Genomic DNA, 22,656 nt, shown 5'->3' with positions numbered 1-22,656 from the left:
GACACAAGATCGCCAAAATAAGCCTGGGTGGGACACCAGTCCATCGCAGGGTAGCCACACACACTCACACACACTCATGTTCACACACACAGACCTATAAATTCAGTTAATCTATTTCATAGCTAAACAATGCTGTGAGTGGCCAGTGGAAAGTTTTGAAGGTGATGCCCTCGTGTGTCAAAAACATGTACTGTCAACACAAACCAACTGCAGGGGTTCATGGGTTCAAGTCCTTATTAGTGTTTACTGGACAGATTAAACACAATAAACACATCCTCCGGCATACAGCTCAATGAACAATGCTAATATAATAACATTTTACCACGAAATGGGTACTTAATGAGAATCAGTGTTTCTCATGTGATATAATAGGTGTAATTATTATTCTATAGAAAAATAATTAGCAGAAGCTTCTGAAATAATAGGTGTGTAATGACCAGTTCCACATGTTGTTTAGAGGAAATCATGTGTGTAGCAGAAACACACAAGTAGTGTAAAGGTGTAAAAATAAGTGAAGCCCAAGTGTCACTGGTTAAACCAGGTAGGTAAGTCTGGGTTGTAAATCATAGTTATTTACTCATTTTATCAGTTTAACACTCAAAGGGGTGTGAAAATAGTAAACATTTATTTGTGCCCATTATGCCAATGGTTATGGTCATTATTACTGTATAGAATATTAAAATAACCTTTATTTTTATTTTAATATTTTATACAGTAATATTAACCATGACTGCAGGGCTCACATACTCCCAAGCAGCACTGTATTTATGAATGTGCTCATTTGTTTACCATTTATTGATATTTTCGCCTGAGAATTAAAGCTGGTAGAAAGTGACCCAAAGGTTTTTTGAGCTCGCGACCCCGGGCGGTAACGGTCATCAAACTTCCGAGATACAACTGAGAAATGCGAGAAATGAGAAAAAAAGTGGAGAAACTGGCTATGTGACAGTGTGGGCAACTTCTCCTTTACAATTTTACAGCTGTCTTTTATCCGTCTATTTATTATTTCATAAGCAAAGAAAGAAATGCTTCACTTTAGACTAGTTAGACTAAACAGAAGCAGAACCTGCGTTTTCTGAGGCACTTCATTCAATTTGGCAAGCACTAAGTTACTAAAGATTCCAGTTTGGCTCTTCAGTTTATATTAGACTATCCGTCACACCTGTGTTATTTACATAGGTACACGAGCGAAAAATAAATGTGAATATTTAATATTTTTTGCAGTAATTCGTTTTAAAGAAGCGCGACTCGCTACGAGACCGGCGACGTCGTTGGTACAAAACCCGGTGCGACGAAGCCTTCGTCGAAGGTGTTTGTCCTCTTGGCTCCTTCGTTCCACATACTCGTTACTTAAACACTCACTCACCTGAGTGGTAAAAAAAAAAAAAAAAAAGAAAAAAAAAATGAAAGCGCGTATTTGAAAATAAGTACGGTTTTAGTAATCACTTTTAACCGGGTTTAATACTAGCAGTTGTGCGGTTAGCCATTTTTAGCTGACGCATCCCCTCCCTCCTCACAAAAAGAAAAGGTAATTTTAGAATAATAATTAGTATAGCTGTTATAATTATTCTGTGCATCTCGTTTGTTACAGAAGACAAAGGTGTAAAAGCGCGGAGCGGAACGCGGCTCCACTCGGCTCGCGCAGGGAGGTCGCGAGGGCGGAGTGGCTCGAGGGGCCGCCTTTGCGAGAGCCACGCGACGCCCCCCGCCCCTCCCGCGCGGATAAAGCAGAGAAGCGGCGAGCGAAGCGCCGCTACACGGCGACGGGAGGAGGGCACGCGCGGCACGCGGCAGACGGCAGACGCAGCTCGAACCCGCCCGCGATCGGAGGCTTCTTCCGCGTGTATGAGAGGCGCAGCGCTTCGTCCCCTTTGTCCCCGCAGCGAGTCCAGACAGCGAGCAGCCATGGTGAGTGATCCGCTCTGCTCGCGCACTGACAGCGTAGCAACCGAGCGCAGCCGGACGGCGCGCGGAGCATCAGACGTGATCAGAGCGCATCTGCGCTGGACGCTGAACGCTGGAGGCTGAACGCTGGACACTGGAGCGGTCCCCCCCGTCACCTTTTCACTGTGTGTGAAGAGCCCTCAGCGCTCAGTTGAGCAGCACTGACTACGCTTATATAATATGACACATGATGGAATATTTATACAGAAATACCTTATGATAATATGTGTGTGTATACAGTATTATACATAGACACTCAAACACAGACATTGTTATTGCTATTATTATTATTATCCAATAGGTCACAGAAAATGATGCATATGAATGTATACATTATATACGACAAACACCCGCATTGTTGTTGTTATTATTATTGTTATTCTTATGTACTTTACTGGATGTTTTTGGACATAATTAATGTGAGCTAGGTAGCCTGTATGTAATGCTATTTGTTCACTATTTGTGTTCACTAAATTGACCAGCGGAAGTTAAAGCTCATTTTGTGTGATAATCATGGGGAGAAGGTGTGTGAAGTCTGTGTGTGTGTGTGTGTGTGTGTGTGTGTGTGTGTGTGTGGAGTCTCGCCGAGCCGTCAGCAGGCCCTGCGCTCCCTGTGCCGTGCTCCACTTCCACCTACAAGTGGTGTTTTTTGTCGACGTGCTGTCACTCTGAGGTGTGTGTGAGCCACAGGTGCGACCGCTGTCGCCCCGGAGCACCCCCATCCCCGGCCCCCGTCGCCCCTCTCCGGGATGGTGGCTTGAAGAGGCCGGGCGTTATTTAATCATGTGTGATGACATCGCTCTTTAAAGACCATGCCATCTTGTCTGGGGACGGACGGTTACATAAACGGCTTGCGGCCGAGTCCCTGGAGCCCCCCCCCCCCCAAAACAGTCGAGCATGAGTGGCTGTGAAGACCTCAGATGAACCATCAAATCAAAAATCTGCCACTGTGATGATGAGACACCAGTGTTGACACGTCCAGTGGAGGGACGTTTTTAAAATCCACATTAACCTCTGCTGCACTTCCGTTTAAGAGCTGCATACCGTGGTGCCACCACTAGTTACACTTGGTGAGTGTAAGTGCTGAGTGGGCAAAGCTGAGAGGCTCCCGACATGTGAAACTCACACACATTTTCAGCGGAATCAGTTCTTAGCCCTGGTTCTGAATCCCTACTGTTAGTACAATGTGCTTTTTGCCCCTCTTTCTTCCATAAGAAGAGACCGAGCAGAGAGCCGCAGGGGGTCCTCTAGTCTGAGAGACATATTTCTGCATTTTTAACAAAGTAAATACCATATTTTTCCACCATGTACACTGTCAGCATGGAACAAAAAGTGTCACAGCGCATGTTTTAAACACGCTTCCTGCTGTCTGTGCTGCTCAGTGATGCAGATCAGTGCCATCCAGGTTATTTACACCGATTTACTACGAATTTGCATTTTGTGCTGCCTCTCTGTATATATATATAAATAAGTACAGAAAGGCCACATTTTCAGGGACTTTTATACATGCGTACATTTGTGCAGACAGTCGCTGTCTTCCGTGGCTTTTTTTCCACTACGGTCCCCCACTCTGAAGCGACACAACAGTTGCCATCCCCAGGGACTGGCAAGGGGTTCGAGACAGTGGTCTGTATGTCAGCAGCGCAGTGCAGATGAGCCCTGAACGTCACGGTGAAGACACTCGGGTGTTGACACAAGCATAGGACCTACAACAGGGACAAAGAATTCAGGGTATTTTCAGTGGCAAAGTGGAAAAGCACATACTTACGCTGCCCTTTTGGAAAGGAAACCGAAAGGATTTCAGTTTTTAGGTGAAATAGTCCAGCTGATGTGCATTCCATAACATCTAAAACATGCATTTTCAGGTGAGGTGTCATTCTATGATTTCATATTATTTAATATTATTAATATTATTTGTAAAGGTGTACAAAGTTGGCAAGCCACCAGACTTACAATAGCTGTCGAAAATATTCACTCGGCAGTTAGCTACCGCAATTTACTTTATCGCAACTGGAAGTCGTGATACTTTTGAGCTGAATTTTTTTAAGGGTCAGCAAAACATACTTAACATTTTGATGGGCCATAACCACTTTTAATATACAAGTAATCAGATAGATTGTGGCAGCAGTCTGGGGTGTGAATACTTTCCACACCCACTGTAATAGCTCTAATAGCTCATGGCATATTTGTGCTCTAAACACACTCAAGTGTGAGCAGGTGTTTCGTGCGACAAAGGATAAAGCGCAGAATGCCATATATGGGCCACAGAAGGGATGTGAAAGCATGCCGGTCTGTTAGCAGCTCCCTCTGTTGCTCCAGAGCACTGGCACTGTACATGGGTGGCCCGATTTAAGGCCACTGGGCGGTTGGTGAGAATCCAGCGCTGGGCTAATGTGCTCAGCCTTTTGGGATCATACCCCGTCTGGTCCCATGTGGAGATGCCCCAGAAATAGGCAGGACCCATTAGAAATGACCCATCTGGAGGTGCAGTACTTTGGACTTGAAATGCAGGGCTTATCAGACATGGTACCGGTGTGTACCGTGCAAGAATCAACCTCTTCGACTTTTAACTTTAAATGAATAAAGGACCCATACATGCATACACACACACACACACATATATGTGTATATATTTATATATATATATATATATATATATATATATATATATATATATATATATAGAGGGAAAGCGAGAGATGCACACAGATCACCTAGAAGGGAAAGTAACATTTGAATTTATACATTAATTTTTATGTGATCATTTATGAAAACAATGCATAGAATTCAAATGTATATCTTAGTGACTGAAATCTAAACTGGAGCATTTCAAAGGCTTAGTGTATCGTACAGCATTTACACAGTTCATTAGATACCAGATTTTCAAGTTTTTAAATAAAAGTTTGATTATTAAAGTTTTTTTTTAATTTTATTTTTTTCAAGATTACAGTTTATTTTTTATTTGAGTAGAAAAATTGCGACTAAAATGAGTACTGATTGTCTCGGTCTGTCAGATGATAAAACCAGCCCTGTTTGCACTGCAGAGCAAATAAACATCTTGACCCTTGGAACTCGTCTGAACCCAAGTTTTACTATAGTACATTTTCAAGTTAATATTCTTCCGTATGGACACATCAACTCGCGCAAAGTTACAGAAAACCACGGTTTAAGTAGAAATATGTTCAAAAGTCATCCCAGCTGTAAGTAAATAAAACCTAACACTGCGTGTTGCTTTGGAGAAAAACATCATCTAATAATCATTAATCATTCGATAGATGAAGTTAAGGAAATAGTGTGTAAACGTATTGAAAAATGTACCAACCACAGTGGACTGCTGTTTAAGTTGTTATGCCTCCCTTTTGTGACCTAACGAATGGTGGAGAAAAAGAATTTTTGGCAGTGTTTTCTCTGACAGAACTCAGTAATGAAATAATAATGTGGTGTGGTGGTACAGCGAGTAGCACTGCTGTCTCACAGTGTCTGGGTGGTGTGTGGGAACGTGGCTTCGATCCCCGCTCAATCTGTGTGGAGTTTGCACGTTCTCCCCGTGTCTGCGTGGGTTTCCTCAGGGTGCTCTGGTTTCCTCCCACAGTCCGAAGTCATGCTATTCAGGTTCCCTGTAGTATGTGAGTGTTTCACTGATGCATGGATGAGTAGCCCCTTGTAAGTAGTGCATCTAGCAGTGTAGTGTGGGCTAGTAACACTACGTAGTATCCATTGTAAGTTGCTTTGGAGAAAAGTGTCTGCTAAGTGAATAAATGTAAATGTAATGCGCTGAATACATATTTAATGTAGGATAAGTGGCCATAATAGATGCTGCTCTAAACATATAGGACGTTCAATATATTGAAGCACTGCATAATGGACATAAAGTAATTCTTTGCTCTTACCTACTTCCTTATTCATAACAACACTGCCCCCAAGAAACATGTTTTTGAAATATGTAAATTGAGAGAAAAGCTGCTTCATACGGAGTGGGGTTGCAGCCCCCACACCTTCACCATGCCTCCTAGCCCTGGGGCTGAGACTGAGACTGCTACTAGGTGGCTTCCCCCCAGGATGAGAGCACTCCTGCCTTTAACGTTAATCACATCCAGCCCCCCCCCCCCCCCCCTGAGATGATGAATTAACACTAACCCAAAAAAGGAAGAATGGAGGAACCGTTGTTATTCTTAGAGTAGCGCTAAATTCCCTGTTCAGTATGGTACGTGGCTGATGTTTAGCAGGTATATTTCATGTGATTTTCAGCAGTAATGTGTTTCTTGTTCACTTGTTGTGTGTTTTTCGATTCTGCTTTGGCATCGACGGCTCGGCCGCAAGGACTTCCTCAGCAAAGCATGCGGTGAAGTTTCCGTCATCGAAGTTCTCGCTGCGCGCCTTCAGAGCTCATCATACATTCAGTGATGGGGAAAAAGGGAGCAAAAGGCACTGGTGTGTACACATCTTGTTCTGCAGGGCGTTTCATGCTGAATCAAGGGACATCAGTTCATCCCTGCTTGACCACACTGGGGGGGGGGGGGGGGTCCACTCATTTGATTGACAGGTCCTTCCTAATATCACATACATAATTTTTTTATTAATCATTTTGAAATGACAATAATCTCGTTACACATTTATATTTATTAAAAATTTTCATGTGGTGTAGATGTGAATACTTCCAAATCACATGCAAAGTATTTATTTATTTATATCAAATAAACAGTGTTTAATTTTGCCCGATATCCTACCGTTGAGGAGAGAAATTACTGATGATCACTGTGACGGGAAGGCGGCCATTGAAAAGAACATGACAATTCAACTGTCAATTGTAAATTGCTGCCAATTCTGCATTTCAAGAAAAAAAATTTAGCGTTGCGTAGTGAGAGTTGCACGCCTGAAAACCATTTCAAGTATTTTAAAGAAAGTGATTTTTTTTTTTTTTTTTTTTTTTAACAATTTGGGCTTCGGTTAGCTTTTTTTAAAAAAATTCTGGGAAATGCGGTATATTTAGTCAATATTGTGATGCAGCGGACTGTTTGGTCACTCCAGTACGTGGTCACCTGAGATGTGCTCATGCACGGATGGGCCATTGTTGGGGTCTGCCTGTTAGGCTGGCAAGAGGGCTCGCGTTGCTCCTAGTCGCTAAGCAGGGCTTGTGCGGGGTTCGAGAACCCATCCTCACCCGGTGAGACCGAGGACCTCGTTCCTGCTACAGTGTCGGGGAAGGAGTGTGTGTCGACTCGTTTCGCTGAACAGCGCTGGCGAGTCGTCGTCCGTGCAGCTGCAGAGATGAAGCGGAAAGATGCATTGTGAATTTGACAGCTCATAAGGTGCCACCCTGCACCCCCCCAGCCCCCACACTGTTTGTCTGTCGTACCTTCTTAAATTTCCAAGCAGCCTGAAGCTGCAGAAGATTATGTTAAATCTCCTTTTTCAGCTGGAAGTGTTTGCACAATAGCAACAGCCCTGAGTTCAGCCTTCCTTAGTCGCATTAAGCAGATTCCCGATTAAACGTGTATTAAGTGTGTGTTGTTTGCAGCCGTTATACATTTAAATCCTTTCAGAGATTTTAAAAAGTTTTTCTGTATTTAAACCCGGGGGGTGCGCTGGCGCAGCGGGCTTGTCCGGGTCTTGCTCTCTGGCTGGGCTGGGGTTCGAGTCCCGCTTGGGGTGCCTTGCGACGGACTGGCGCTCAGTCCTGGGTGTGTCCCCTCCCCCTCCGGCCTTGCGCCCTGTGTTGCCAGGTTAGGCGCCGGTTCACCACAACCCCGCTCGGGACAAGAGGTTTCAGTCAATGTGTGTATTTAGACCTTTTAAAAGCTATTATATATTCAAAATATGTTTAAATCTTAATTTGCATTTATTTATTTAGCAGGCACTGTTCTCCAAAGCAGCAAACAACAGTTTCAGATCTAGCACAGCGAGCCGCTCATTCGGGAGCGTAGCTCGAGTTCTCATGTCCGGTGGGTTTGAGCTCTTCGGATGATCCACATGACCACGCTGAGCAGACGCTGCCCTGTTACTAAATTGGCCTCGGTAGGAGAGATGTTCTACAGGGCCTCTGTGCCACTGATAACACTCGCACTCCGTGCCCCCTGCTCTCGGCACTAGGGAACCACACAGGAAGTGTGACGCTCTTTCTGAACCGCCAGTTTCCTTAGTGTATGCAGCGAAAGGCAGTAATGTGTGTCAATGTACAAATAAGGCAAAGAGAGAAAAGAGGGCAGGCCGGTGCGTGTGTGTGTGTGTGTGTGTGTGTGTGTGTGTGTGTGTGTGTGTGTGTGTGTGCGTGCGCGAGAGTGAGAGAGTGCCCTGTTTCATAAGGCAGTTTTGTGTTCACAGTTCTCAAGTTACCGCTTCTCTAAGAGGCTCAGCGTGCGCGATTACACAACGTTACCTTTCAGCCTTCATTTCAACAGACGTTACAGTGTGCTCACTTCCCCTGACATCACTCGCACTGTTTTGAGAGTTTTTTTTTTTTTAAATTCTTTTTTTTAACCCAGCTAGACATCAACCTTATAGTGAACCTCAAAATATTCTGAGCATTTAACCATAAAATGCTAAAGATGAGCGGACGCATCCACACCCCTTGGTTACTGAGATGCAGGAGTGAACATTCGCTGTTTAGAGGGGCAGGAAGCTGTCGACATTGTTTTCTGTACTCGTTTGTAGGAAGTTGCAGTTCTTCAGCGAGTTGCTCGTGCGGTTATACAGTGAAAAGAACTACTTATTAAATTAAATTGCTAAGAACCCAAGAGCATCACTGCAGCTCATTTCATTCATTCATTCCCTTCTTTTCCTCCTCATGTTGTATCCCAGGGTTTACCTCATCTCCTTTATATTATATTATATGTCACGAAATAGCCCTTTTTCATGTGAGCCCCCCTGCAGTCCCGTCGCACATGAGTCCAGTGGAAATTTTGTGAAAAGACCTGAAAAGAGCTGCTGATCTTAAAAACCTACAAATATTTTTGCGCAAAGAGTGCAGAGTGGAAGCGGCCCGCAAGTCCTCTACAGTGACGGGAGACCCTGTACTTGCGGTCATTGCTGCTAAAGGTGATGCAGCCAGTTACTGACAGTTACTTTTTCACATCTATGGCTGCACATCTCACTGTCTTCCACACCACAGAAACTACATAAAAACCGTACTGGCTCCATTTATGTACAACTAGAACTGACACAAACATCTGATGAGTTTCTTTTCCAAAAGCCAGTAAAAACAGAGAAGATTGGAAAGGAGGCCGATACTTTTTTCATGGAATTGTGTTTGCAGCACTCGGACTGGGGAGTTGGGATGAAAGGATTGTGTGGGGTGGCTGCGTTAGGCTACGGAAACACTGGAAGCTCCTCTTCAGACTGACCGGCAGTCCAAATAAGGAGTGTTTCGAGCTTTACGGGAATCAGCAAGGATATACAGTAATTATGGTGAAGTCCAGGCCATTAGTGGGCCAAAGCTACCCCCCGGAGCCCAGTGCCATTGGTGGACATTAGTGGGTGACCCCACTCGCTCAGTCTCTCGGTGCCACTCCGTCCACAGTGCCACATCCCCATGTGGTATGTTGCTGGCACACCTCCAGTCACAATGGTCACGCTTCCTGTTTAATCTCCGTAGGGCCTTCTGATTGCATCCAGCCTTCATCGACAAATCTTCTGGGGACAGGGAGGTCACCGCAATATCTCTATGAGATAAAATTCCTCCCTGTGTCCATCCACCCAAAGTCCTATATCAAACAACTTCTAAGTGCCATCTAAGTATCTTGTGTTTTGGGTGAGGTTCTCAGTAAGGCCAACAAGCTTCAGCTGTGAAGCTCCTGTTTGGCACTCAGGAAAGGGATGGATCTGGGCGTATGGCTGGATTAATTCTGATGCCTTTTACTAGTCCTGCAGCCAAATAAAGTTAGTTTAAAAAAAAAAAAAAAAAAAAAAAAAACACAGAAGCTTCTTTGCAAAGTGGTTCCAAAGTTATGTGGACATCAGAGCACCGTAGCCTCGGGAGCTTCATATGTTTTTGTATTTGACCGCTGAGTGTCAGATAACAATCACAGTGTTTATTTACCATGGAACTTCCTTTTTGGACAAAGTGCCATTGTGTTTGCTGTGGCCGCTACTTTCCCAATGTTCAGAGCGTTGCCTTTGATGGCTGCCGTGTTAATTTATTAACATAAATGTATTAATTATGCTTAATGAACATGCTTGCCACGACAAGGGTAATATGAATGCAGCGATTGTTTTACAGAAAATGTGTTTTGAGAGACTTTTCTTCCATTTTTCAAGCCTGCCAGCAACATGAGCTGTGTGTGAGTGTGTATAAGTGTGCATACCTCCATAGTGCATTTACACGGGCAAATGTGGCTCTGTGCATCAGTATATACTGTATAAACGGTGTGTGTGATGGTGCGTCTATGTGTGCCAGCGTTTGAATCTGGAGGTCAGCGTGTGTGCCAAGCGGGAAGTGGAACCCAGTGGCTCTTAAGACCGAGAGTCTTGACCAAAACGGTTACATGTGAACGTCACCAAAAAACATCCTTTTGTTATAACGTTTATATATATATATTTATAACAAGGCTTTGTCAGGCTTTGATTGTTTTCCAGCTGCTGTATATCCAGGAGATGAATAAAGATATTCCATAATATAATATTCCAGCAGAACCAGCAGGTTCAGGGCCAGTTTCTTCCCTACAGTCATCACCCTACTGAACTGTACACTTCACCATTAGGTCACTGGTGTCTCACTGACGTTTTACTATTTTTAACTGCCTGTAATCATTATGCGGTTCTGCTCCACCTTGTACTTCCGATGTTATCTCTATATAATAATGATAATTATAATTGTAAATAATTGATAATTCATAGAATGTCCTAGTTATCTTTGTGTATATGTATGTGTATATTTGTGTATATAATATGGATAAATGTATATATTTATATGTATGTATAATATAGATATATAATATGTATACTATCTGTACATGATGCATTATCCTTGCTACTGTTGTACATACTCTATAGATATTTCTATATATATTCCTACTGCTACCTGCTCAACAGCTTTTGTACATACTCTCTGCCATATTCTATTTATTTAATTGTTGTACATATATTTCTTATATTTAACTGCACTTGTTCATTTGCACAATTCCACTATTTGCACTGGGGGGTGCAGTGGCGCAGTGGGTTGGACCAGGTCCTGTTCTCCAGTGGGTCTGGGGTTTGAGCCCTGCTTGGGGTGCCTTGTGACGGACTGGTGTCCCGTCCTTGGTGTGTCCCCTCCCCTTTCAGCCCTACGCCCTATGTTGCCGGGTTAGGCTCCGACTCCCCGCGGCCCCGTATGGGACAAGCGGTGTCAGATGATGTGTGTGTGCGTGTGTACTATTTGCACTTCTGGTAGATGCTAAACTGCATTTTGTTGCTGTGTACCTGTACTGTGCAATGACAATAAAGTTGTATCTATCTATCTAATATTCTGCTGCTGTAGCATAGAATAAAGACTAAAATGACACTGTGTTTACCCATTTGTACAGCAAGGTAGTTTTACTGTAGCAATTTAGGGTAATTACCTTGTGCAGAGGTACTACAGAAGTGGGTGAGATTTAAACCAGCAACCTCTGGATGCAAAGGTAGCATCTCTAACCACTATGTTACCAGATGCCCCAAAAAGGTAGTCATGTCAAAAGACTCAAATAATTCCCATGGGGCATCAGCTTGTGAAACTTAATTACTTGTTATATGCTGTTGTGACTGAAATGGAGAACTGGTGTGTGTGTGTGTGTGTGTGTGTGTGTGTGTGTGTGTGTGTGTGTGTGTGAGAGAGAGAGACCTAAAATGATGTGGTGAATGAAATTAGAACTACAGATACCTTGCAAAACAGGATATATAAAGGCAAAGGAGATTGGATCAGTTGACATGATGACTTCTAATGTGAAAAGTACAAGTGTACTGGGTAGTGTAAAACACACAATTCATCTGATTGTTTTTGTCTGGTAACTGCAGGACACCAGTACAGCCTCTGAAGATAAACCTGTACAGCGCTCCAAGGTAGCTTTGCTCTCTTCCTCTTTCTTGTTGTCCCTGGTTCCACCCTTCAGTGGCCTTCTCTCTCCTCATACAATCATGATATAGGCATCCCTGGATTCATGAAAGTAATCCATTCCTGAAAATGGTTTCGGATTCTGCAAGCCTATTTCTCAGCATTGAAATTGGGGAAAAAATAAATAATCTTTAACCAGCCCCACCGAAAACCCAAAACGAATTTCTCCAGTTATCACTATAACACTGTAAAATACCTGTATAACTATCAACCCATGATTTCAGCACACTATGAAACACTTGCATTTATACACTTACTGCTGCGGGGTAATTCACATTTTTCTTTTTAATTGATCAGGATGAGCAATAAACCAAGCAGGGATCTACTGAACACGTCACATTGTGAACAACTTTCTAAAACTGCGCAATGCTGCTAAAATGCACATGCATATCCGAAAAACCATCAACTAAACATTTCCTGCTAATTGCTCTACTGTCTCCACGATCATTCGGTTAAGTAACACACCCAGTATGACTGACAGACACCCCTGTGGAATTTCATACACTTCCCATAATACTCCGCTCTGTTAAAGCAACACACACTTGTAACACACCTACACACAGAGAGGTCTGGATGCAGAAGTGACAACTATAGTACAATACAGTACATTTACATTTACTTCCGCTTCACTTGTGAAATTCATGACTTTACATTTTTTGGGACAGGCTTCAGATAAATTTTGTTGTACTGATTTTTGTTCTGTAAATTGAAGACTGGCCATTGAAAGCCAAGAGCTATTATACCGAAATTCTGGATGAAGAGAAGTCGTAAATCAAGGGATGCCTGTACCTCATATAATCATAATTAAAGTGAAATAATTTCCTTTTCAGTAATTCTGACTATATGCAAAGATTTTGTTTGCACTCAAGTATTATAATGCTACAGTAATTAAACTCACTGAAGCAAAAAGATCAGACTTTTTTGAGGTGTTATTATCCTTCTCAACTCAAATAGTTTGCCTTTCGATGTCTGTGGTTCAGTCCTTCAGCTTCAACATGCAGAGGGAGGTGTGCTCGTCCTGTGAGAAGACCGTCTACCCCATGGAGAGACTGGTGGCGGACAAGCTCATCTTCCACTCATCCTGTTTCTGCTGCAAGCACTGCAACACCAAACTTAGGTAAGAAAAGTGATGTCATATAACAGATCAGTTTTTATTAGGAAGAGTGCAAAGTATGACACATTAGAACCCCTGTTTTTTATTTTGCAGTTTGTATGTATGCATTTACCTTTATGCATTTGGCAGATGCTTTAATATACATACACAGATTATTAATGCACAGTTTATCTGTTTTATTCGACTGTTTTCATAGCGTACATATTGTAGTGATATACAAACAGGGGAATATGTAAATAAAAATTAACTGGTGGAGATGGACTAACTTACAAAGCTTCTGGGAGCTTGGAAGGGAAATGGGTCCAGAAGAAGCTATTTGAGACACTTCTTGGATGCCGGAAGACTATCGGCAGTTCTGATGATATAGTTCTGCATTATGAGTTATTCAATGAGTCGCTCTTATTTTGTTGTAATGGTAAGGACTAACAAATGGCACCAGTCAAAACTCTGAGTTTTGGGAAATACTTGCATGGGATGACCTGGATAGAAGAGTCCAAGCAACCAGCAAGTGTCCTACGTCTCTGCGAACTGCTGTAGAAGAACCGAGAAGACGTTGGCTCATTTGCTGATGAAAATGTTTAACTGAACGCCTCGCAAGAAAACTATTTTCCAACAAGTGAACTCAGATTTTTGACTGGTACCATACTAGAGCTGTAGTGAGTTCGAGGAACAGAATAAGTGGGTGGGAATCCTCAGTTTGTCCTCATTTTCCCTCTGTGCCCTGATCTCCGGTGTCCCCTTGGCAGCCTTGGCTCCTACGCGGCCCTGCAGGGTGAGTTCTACTGCAAGCCGCATTACCAGCAGCTCTTCAAAAGCAAAGGGAACTACGATGAGGGCTTCGGCCGCCGGCAGCACAAGGAACTGTGGGCCACCAAGGAACCTGAGACCAAAACGGCCTGAAAATTCCCGTGTGGGTCACATTCTTCCCCCAACCCCTCCAACACAGCACATTGACATCTTTTTCAGAACACACTGCTACCTTCCTCACATTCCAAGCGCCACTGAACTTAATGGATCGTCTGGCGATTTTAAACTTTGTTAAGGCAGGCCTATTAATGCTAGGTTTTGCTGTTATTTTAAAGGTGCCTTTCTAAAAGGTTACTTTGTTTTGTATTTTGTTAGGATTCTGATGCATCAAAAACATATAATAAGAATAATACTGGTTCACAATCCCTTATCCGGAAGCCTCGGTGCCATGTTGTATTTCGGAATTCTGAATTTTTCGGATTTTAGGAAGGTAAAACGGTACACACACACACACACACACACACACACACACACACTTTCTGAACCGCTTGTCCCATACAGGGTCACGGGGAACCGGAGCCTACCCGGTAACACAGGGCATAAGGCCGGAGGGGGAGGGGACACACCCAGGACAGGATGCCAGTCCGTCACAAGGCACCCCAAGCGGGACCCGAACCCCAGACCCACCGGAGAGCAGGACCCGGTCCAACCCACTGCGCCACCGCACCCCCTAAAACGGTGTATTTGTCATATATTACCATCAACACCTCCAGCGGGGTCTGGAGCAGCACCTTATAATAATCCAGCGCATTAATATTTCTGCAGTGAAATTTTGAATATCCATACTAAGTCAGACAAATATAGACTACTCTATATAATAGGATTACAATTTATTTACAGTTTACTGTAATACACTGATGAATTACATTTTCAGAGCTTTTCGGATTTTGGAATTGCTGATAAGGGATTGTGGACCCCTATAATAATAATAATAATAATAATACTATTATAAACGTTTTCATTAGGAATTTTCTTTAACTTTTATGTCCCAAACAATTTGAATGCTCAGGTGAACATATCGCTCACAATTTAGCTTCTTTGTAAGTTTTCATAAAACAGCATTTTTTAATGCTATTACCATTATATCTTAGAATGGACTTTGAAAGCTATCGTATTATCTCTCTTAATTTGTTATCTCAATTTATTCTTTTACATTTTCGTCGACTGTGAAAAATGCATTGGCAAACAGGAAGGCAGGAACAGGCAGTATTTGTAACGGGTGGAATATACAGGCGGGTGAGCAGGGTATCTGAAAATCACAAGGTACAGCGTTCGCCTCTCACACTTGTTGTAAAAGCAGAGACATTGATTCTCAAAGGAATTTGTGTTTACAACCATTTATAAGGGAAACCTGTTTGTTCTCACCATGTTTTTCGCTTATGTGGCTCAGTGGTTCCCATAGAGAGATTTTTTATCTTTTTAAAACCATGGACTTTCCTGGATCCTTCTATTTTAGACATACAGTTAGCATCCCTGCTCCTTTGCTGCCAGCTTTCTGTGTACTTTTTTTGGAGAATTGCACATCTGCTTTTTGGGGTTTGACTTGTAGCATCGATCCGGGACATCGTCAGTTCAGCCGCACGCTTGTGGTCGAAGGCGGACGGCTGGAACAGTGTGCGTCTTGGCGTGGCAGTGGGGAGCAGGACTTGTGTGTACCTGTAGTCTGTGAATAATGAATGTGCATAAGCCACTGACCATTAGGGACTGTGGATCTCATAATAATAATAATAATAATTAATAATATACATTATGATCAGGAATTGTCTTTAAGTTAGTTTTATCTTTGGTGTTTTCAGAAATTTTTGCTAACGTAGAACATAATGCTTTCACCTGCAGAATCTGAGAATGTGAGTGTGTTATGCCAGCAGTCTATCCATGTCACGTCCTGCTTGTTTGGAAACCCCAAGGCAGCAGCCGAAGCAGCAGTGCTGTAAAGCACAGAGAAAACAGCAGCTCAGAATGTGCTGAACAGAACCTTTCATCGGTTTCTGCGTCCCTCTGGATGTATCGCGAAGGAAATGGTTGATTCTTTCCTACCTCACAGATCACACGTAACACAGCTCAGGAATGAGACCGGGTCCCAGTTGTAGCTGATTAATTAAATACTCAGAAAATTAAATTTAAAAAAAAAAAAAAAAAATCCCCACCATCGCTGTCTTTTAAATGTGCGGTTAAAGTAGTTTAGGAGGAAGGTCCAGGTGAGGAGAGAATTTGTCCTGCTGGTAGACCTGTGTCCACTTCCTAGTGTTTCACTATAAAGGACACATCCAGCATTATTCACTGTGTCCAGATGGCTCAGCTGTCGTCAGGGTCCCGGGCAACTGGGTCCTGGGTAACTTTTGGTTATTCCACTACTGTTCAACAGTCACAAACTTGAAAATGGATTTACAGTACAAACGTACAGCAACGTTTAAGGTTCTGCACCAAGTGTGTGGCTCGAATGTTCCTCAGTGGGTTAAATCCCATCCCAGTATCTCCAGCGGAAGGACGGGAATGAGGACGGCACTTTCTGCATTGTCCACCTGTTTCACTTTCGGTTTAACAAAATAGTGACCACTCTATACGCTGCAGGTTTTTATCCAACGCACCTTAACTTACCTGTTTTTCTTCCAAGTTTTCCCATGAGCACAAAATTGCGCCACCTAGTGGTTTGCTTTACCATCAACATTTGAGGGAAAAGTACAAGGTTCCAAGTGTGAAGGTTTTATTTCCACATTTGAAGCCAGAAAATCCCTTCAGTTTTAATATCAAAATAGGATGTTAAACACATGCCTGAGACTTGTTTTTGGATTTTATGTAATTTTATGTGACTTTAGGGCCACTTGAACAAAGTTTAAAACTGTCAAATATGTGTATTTCTCAGGAGACGTAATCATTATAAATGTCGAAATTGACCTGAACGACGCAACTGATGCTCAGCTTCAAGCTGCTTTGAAAAGCCCCTCTTATTTCTTTTACGAGCATGTATCTGTAAATGAAAAAATATAACTTTATTTAGGAACTGATAATACTGTATATATACATAAACATTTTAACAATATGTCTGATATACCTGCTTTGTCAGTCCACATCAGTGTATATTTAGTTGGTTGAAACAGGGTGCAGGCTGTTCGCCAGAATAAATTTCATGTATCATTTCCCACCCCACACCGGCCCGCCTTTAAAGATTCAGAGACAAATCACTGCAATAAGGATGTACATTTTCCATGATCTGTCTTGCATGGCGCTTTCAAAATGTTGTTTCACTGAGCTCTGACTTGCATTTTGAGAACCCTGTGTATACTTGAGGGACAGGTGGAGCTTTTATTTTGTTTTCACTGGTCCTCGCACAACACACTTCCATGGCAATTTGAGGAACACTGTGCCAGTTGTCAGACTGCTGTACCCTAAAGTGCTGTAGATTTTGTAGATGTTTTCTTGTAAAGGTACTCGTGTTTTTACTGTGGTACCCAGAACTTTAGGGGAATCAATGTCTGTATCTAGTTTATGTATAACATCCATTTTGGAAATGCAGATGTCCTTGTTTTTTTTTTTTTTTTTTGGAGAGCATGGTGAACGATGTAAGCATTTCTAGTAAGTGCATTCTATGAACTTGAGCTGTGGAATGACTTTGTGGCCTTACTGCTGAATGAAGTTTTGTTTTGTTTCCTCTTTTGTAATTTTTGTATTCTATGATCAAGGTGAATTGTGTAGATAACATGACACATGAAATGGATGTGCAGGGTACCCCAACCAAAAAAAAAAAAATGTCCTGTAAGTGTTTGTCTTCTTTTGTACTCTGGTTTGGAAGAAAAAAAAAATGAATTAAAGTATTGTGAAATTTGGCTCTTTTCTGTTGTCATAACCCCTATCTCTGCACAGAAAAACAAGGGACGACTTTATTACCACAGTACTGAAAGACCTGCTTTGTGCCAAGAAAGATCCCCATATATCGTAACCCCCCAATACTTAGTAAAGTGGGTGTGAGTACTGTAATTTAACATACCTTATATATAGATTGAATTTAACTTATTACATATTGAGTTACATTTATTCATTCAGCTGACACTTTCTCCAAAGCAGCTTACAGTGAGCATGAAGGTATTTACAATTATTTACCCATTTATACAGCCAAGTAACTTTAGTGGAGTAATTCAGGGTAAGTACCATGCTCAAGGGTATTACAGCAGCAGAGGAGATTCGAACCTATGACCTTAGGTCTGAAGGGAACAGCTCTAACCACTGCGCTACCTGTATGAATGAATCTGCATATTTAATTGAACATATAGAGTGTAGGTGCACAGCGTTTGCTGGCGAGTGCAGCTCCGAGAAGGGGAGGGGGAACGATTAAGAAGTCGCACCAGCGCCCTCAGTTCCACACGGACCCGTTACCGGACGGACCGTGGCGGATGAATGTCCTCCGAACGCTCCCGTGCGCGACTTCACGGTGAATATGTTACCCGTAGTTTGGGAGCGCGGTGTTTGACAGCGCTGTCGCCGTTCGTGAGCGCGCATCTGCGAGGTAGGAGCGCGTTCGCGGCGCCGCATCACCGCGCGGACTGAGAGAGAGCGCGCGAGCGAGGTCGCGCTCAGCACTTACTTTTTGGCGCGGCTCACACAGACAGAGAGAGACTGTCGCAGCCACCGTCTCGGTCTGTCTCGAGCAGGTCAGGCGCCGCGGCACGAGGCTGCGCGTGACGTGCCCGAGAAGGGGGCCGCGCGCTCTGCCCCGCCCGCCGGCCGGCCGGCTGGCCGGCCCGTTCTCAGGTTCTGCGCAGGCCGCCGGTCTCTCTGCTGCTGCAGGGACTGGAGGGACCGCGGCCACGGTTTAGGGGCTCACACACACTGACTGAGCTCATCATGGCCGCGGTGGGTCTGCTTGCCGGCGCCTGGCTCTTGCCCCGCAGCTGTCGGACTAGGGCTCCTTTCGTGGCGGGCTCTCTGCGACCTTTGACCTCCCAGGGGGCCCGGCGTGTGCAGCTCATCTCGGTCTCGGAATCATGCCCGGCGGCGGCGGCGGCGGTGTCCCTCCAGGCGAGGCGCGCGGTGCACCGCGACCCCCCGCTGTGCGCGGGCCACAACAAGTGGTCCAAGGTGAAGAACGTGAAAGGACCACGAGATGCGGTGCGCAGTCAGGTCTTCATGAAGCTGGTCATGATGATCAGGGTGGCGGTCAGAGGTGAGCGCACCTCGCTCTGCACCTACCTACTATGTTTTACTTTACTTTACTTTATCATGGGCGGCACGGGGGCTGGCACAGCGAGCGAGTAGCGCCGCTGTCTCGCAGCCCCTGGGTGGTGCGAGAGGACGTGGGTTCGATTCCCACTCGCTCTGTGTGGGGTTCGCATGTTCTCCCCGTGTCTGTGTGGGTTTTCTTCGGGTGCTCTGGTTTCCTCCCACAGTCCAAAGACATGCTGTTCTTGTTCCCCATAGTGTGTGACAGCCAGAGTGTGTTCTGCTGATGATGAGTGACCCATTGTAACTAGTGTATCTAGGAGTGTAAGTCACTGCGATGAATAAGGTGTGCGGGCTGATAACACTACATAGAGTTCATTGGAAGTCACTTTTGAGAAAAAACATGTTAAATAAATGTACTTATGTATTTCAGTCCTCAAGTTATGAACGTTTTGAGTTGTGAACTTTCAAAGACATAAACATTTTCCATCTCATCTTTTCATTTCGTGGACTCACTTCTTCAAAGTGACTTAGTGTTTAGTTACTTGTAATTATATACCTATTTAGACCATTGGGTAATTTTACTGCAGCAACTTACGGTAGGTATCTTGCTTGAGTGTACAAGAGCTAGAAGCAGGATTCCAGTCTGATCTCTTTGGGCAAAGGCAGCAGTTCTAACTACTGTCCCTGTGCTGGACTGCAGTCTTGTACCACACTCTGCAACTACCTTACCATACTTAAATTGCATGTTTGAATCTCACTGCCTCCTCAAGTTATGAACATTCTGAGTTACAAACTTCCATAGATGTGAACATTTTCCACATCATGTTTTCATTTGGTAGACACGCTTCTCCAAAGTTACCTACTGTGATTATTCAGTACCTTGCTCAAGGATACTAAAGCTGGAGGTGGGATTTGAACCTGCTACTTTTGGGTACAAAGGCAGGCACGCTAACCACTGCACTAGCAGCTATTTATCACACACCTTCATCCACAGTCGGTCACACGTTTACGCAGCAGAGCAGTGCAACGCGTTTTGCAGTTTGCTGCCGCTCAGATTGCGATCGGTGCCTTCAAGTTGCTCGCTGATGATTCTTGTTTTCCTGCTTAGAGGGAGGATCCAACCCGGAGTTCAACGCCCAGCTGGCCAGCCTTGTGGAGCAGTGCCGCAGCAAGAGCATGCCCAAGGCCACCATTGAGGCTGCCATCAAAGGGGGGGTGAGGCTTCGCCAAGTTTTACGCACACGTACCGTGGTCCACCTCGCAAAATTTCGGAGGGAAATTCTCAGAAAGCGCATACGGTGTGAGGCGGTGCGTGTCGCCTTGGCTCCGAGTTTGTCTTCAGGGATACATTTCTCTGTGTCGCTGTACACACTTCCAGGAGAAGCAGAAGGGAGGAACGTCCAACACCTACGAGGCCCGGGGACCAGGAGGCTCCATGCTGCTCATCGAGGTTCTGACTGACAATAACACACGGACCCATCAGCAGCTCAAACACCTGATTCAGAAACATGGGTCAGAACTTCCTGCTTATTGCTCTCTTCTGATGGATTTTTTTTTTTTAAAACATCATTAGATATTACATTGTAGTCACTTATTTAACTGATGCTTTTCTCCAAAGCAGCTTCCAGTAATTTACCCATTTACAACTGGGTAGTTTTTACCGGAGCACTTTAGGGCAAGTACCTCGGGCAAGGGTACTACAGCGGAGGGTGGATTCAGACCCATGATCTCCAAGTCACAGCACCACTTGTTGGGTGTATCTGGATTTGATGAAGTATTTCCATTTATTCATTTATCTGACACTTTTCTCCAGCGCTACATAGAATGTTGTTACTTATAATTATTTACCCATTTGTACAGCTGTGTAATTTTACTGGAGCAATTTAAGGTAAGTACCTTGCTCAAGGGAACAACAGCTGGAGGTGAGACTCGAACCTGCAACCCTTGGGCTAAAAGGCAGCGGCTCTAACTGCTGCATTAACAGCTGTCCAAATGTGCGTTAAGTTTTGAGGTGCAGTTGGACAAGAACACAGGACATGTCACACAAGTCCATATGTATTGGTGAGACCGACGCACCAATTTGTCCCTTTCCTTCCTTGACCGTGCGCAGTGGGACGATGGGTGACGGGGCGCGACACTGCTTCGTGCGCAAAGGAGTGGTGGTGACAGCGGGAGAGGGCGTATCCGCGGAGCGTGCGCTGGAGCTGGCCATCGAGGCTGGGGCTGAGGACGTGCGGGACGCTGAGGACGAGGACGAGAAGCCGTTGCTGCAGGTGAGAGGGGCCTGGGATCCAGATCCTGAACCTGTATTGAAGCACGTGTGTGTGTGTGTGGGGAATACATCCGGAGTGCCTGCCTGTCTCTGGTCTCGTGCACCGCAGTTCATCTGCGAGCCATCGTCTCTGCGCGGCGTACGGAGTGCCCTGGAGTCCCTGGGTCTGGCCACGCAGTCCGCCGCTCTCGAGTTCGTGTCCTGCAACCACGCCGTCCTGCCGCTGGAGCAGCTAGAGGCTGCCTCTCAGCTACTCGACTCCCTCAACGAGCACCCAGACGTGGTCCGAGTGTGGGACAATATTCAAGCGCAGGACTGAATGCTGAGAAAACAGTAGAGAACGTCCACACGATTGCGCGCCTCTGGAACGCTGCTCCGTTACCGTTTACGAGTGGACGCTCACGCAAGGAGTCGGCGATGTGACTTCTCAGCAGTCGTCGATGTTATGAAATCATTTCAAGAATGATTGAAAATCAGGAACCGGCCAGTCCGTGCATCAGGAGAATGGGGAGCTGGACCTTCTGCCGTCTTCATGTAGGATTGCGCAATACCTGCGGACGCGCCGCTGAGGACGAAGTTGTGCGATTCATGTATGACAACACGTCGCTCAGACCCCTCTCGGCCGTTTTGAACGGTTTGAAAAAGGAATCGTTTTGTGTTTTTTCACGTTTCCTTTTGCAACACGCTAATACAAGAAAAGCAAAATGGTAAACAACTTTAATTTGCATATGAATATCTATTCTACATTCATTTGATTATCGGACCCTTTGCCCACTCTGTGTCACGTTAGACTTTCAGACTCGCAGTGCTAGTTGTTTGTATGTCGGGTACCAGCTGTGCAGAGTGAGTCTCTCTTTCTCCTCCACCTTTTCCCAGCATTACTATCATTACCAGAGAACACAGTAGCTCTGTACACTGTATATCTATCACCATAGTACAGTGCTCCAGTTCTCAGATGATTAAAGTTCCCTTTTTTTGTCCCATGGCTGATTGAGAGTAAGTTAAAATTGGAAGAATGGCACAGACTTTTTCTTATTTAAAAGAGATACTGCAGTGTTTTCAAAAGATGTTGGGTTTTGTCTAAAATGCCTTATTGTTGAAAAAGTTACAATAAAAAAGAAAGACTTAATTTGGTTTTTCTTTTATTCAAAAAAGTGTTGTGAGTTACACAGCGCCAAGCGAACAATTTGCACTATTTTTTCAGAAGGCGCGCGCACCAGCGCACTGGCGACGAGTGTGTAGCGAGTGAATCTAGTCGCTCTATCTCTGTGCTCGAGTGCGCGTGTCCGCTCCACT

General features: G+C 44.3%; 2 protein-coding genes across 3 annotated transcripts; both read left to right on the top strand.

The window, feature by feature from the left end:
- The first annotated feature begins 1,746 nt into the window (after positions 1–1,746).
- LOC108919059 (LIM domain-containing protein 2-like) lies at positions 1,747–14,429 on the top strand. The gene is made up of 4 exons (XM_018726796.2): positions 1,747–1,908; positions 11,914–11,958; positions 12,991–13,127; positions 13,871–14,429. The coding sequence occupies exons 1-4, from the start codon at positions 1,846–1,848 to the stop codon at positions 14,022–14,024; spliced, it is 399 nt and encodes a 132-aa protein (XP_018582312.1). The 5' UTR covers positions 1,747–1,845; the 3' UTR covers positions 14,025–14,429.
- Positions 14,430–18,313: 3,884 nt separating this feature from the next.
- taco1 (translational activator of mitochondrially encoded cytochrome c oxidase I) lies at positions 18,314–22,410 on the top strand. Of its 2 annotated transcripts, none has more exons than XM_029246868.1 (5): positions 18,314–19,089; positions 20,197–20,303; positions 20,467–20,600; positions 21,199–21,361; positions 21,470–22,410. In XM_029246868.1, exons 1-5 carry the CDS (start codon positions 18,771–18,773, stop codon positions 21,677–21,679), a joined length of 933 nt encoding a protein of 310 aa, XP_029102701.1. In that variant the 5' UTR covers positions 18,314–18,770; the 3' UTR covers positions 21,680–22,410. The 2 variants fall into 2 exon arrangements, with proteins under 2 accessions (XP_029102701.1, XP_029102702.1); XM_029246869.1 differs by having other exon boundaries at positions 18,315–18,357.
- The last annotated feature ends 246 nt before the right edge of the window (positions 22,411–22,656 follow it).

The sequence above is a fragment of the Scleropages formosus genome, chromosome 20, assembly GCF_900964775.1.
Source record: "Scleropages formosus chromosome 20, fSclFor1.1, whole genome shotgun sequence".
In the NCBI taxonomy this organism is placed as follows: Eukaryota; Metazoa; Chordata; class Actinopteri; order Osteoglossiformes; family Osteoglossidae; genus Scleropages; species Scleropages formosus.
The sequence above is the reverse complement of the archived record's forward strand: the minus strand, read 5'-3'. Positions and strand labels throughout refer to the sequence as shown.

Coding starts and splice junctions, on each gene's coding strand:
- LOC108919059 (XM_018726796.2), top strand. CDS start 1,846: ATGAGAGGCGCAGCGCTTCGTCCCCTTTGTCCCCGCAGCGAGTCCAGA. Junction 1,909..11,913: donor CCAGACAGCGAGCAGCCATG/GTGAGTGATCCG, acceptor TGGTAACTGCAG/GACACCAGTACAGCCTCTGA. Junction 13,128..13,870: donor CACTGCAACACCAAACTTAG/GTAAGAAAAGTG, acceptor TCCCCTTGGCAG/CCTTGGCTCCTACGCGGCCC.
- taco1 (XM_029246868.1), top strand. CDS start 18,771: ATGGCCGCGGTGGGTCTGCTTGCCGGCGCCTGGCTCTTGCCCCGCAGC. Junction 20,601..21,198: donor CACCTGATTCAGAAACATGG/GTCAGAACTTCC, acceptor GACCGTGCGCAG/TGGGACGATGGGTGACGGGG. Junction 21,362..21,469: donor ACGAGAAGCCGTTGCTGCAG/GTGAGAGGGGCC, acceptor CGTGCACCGCAG/TTCATCTGCGAGCCATCGTC.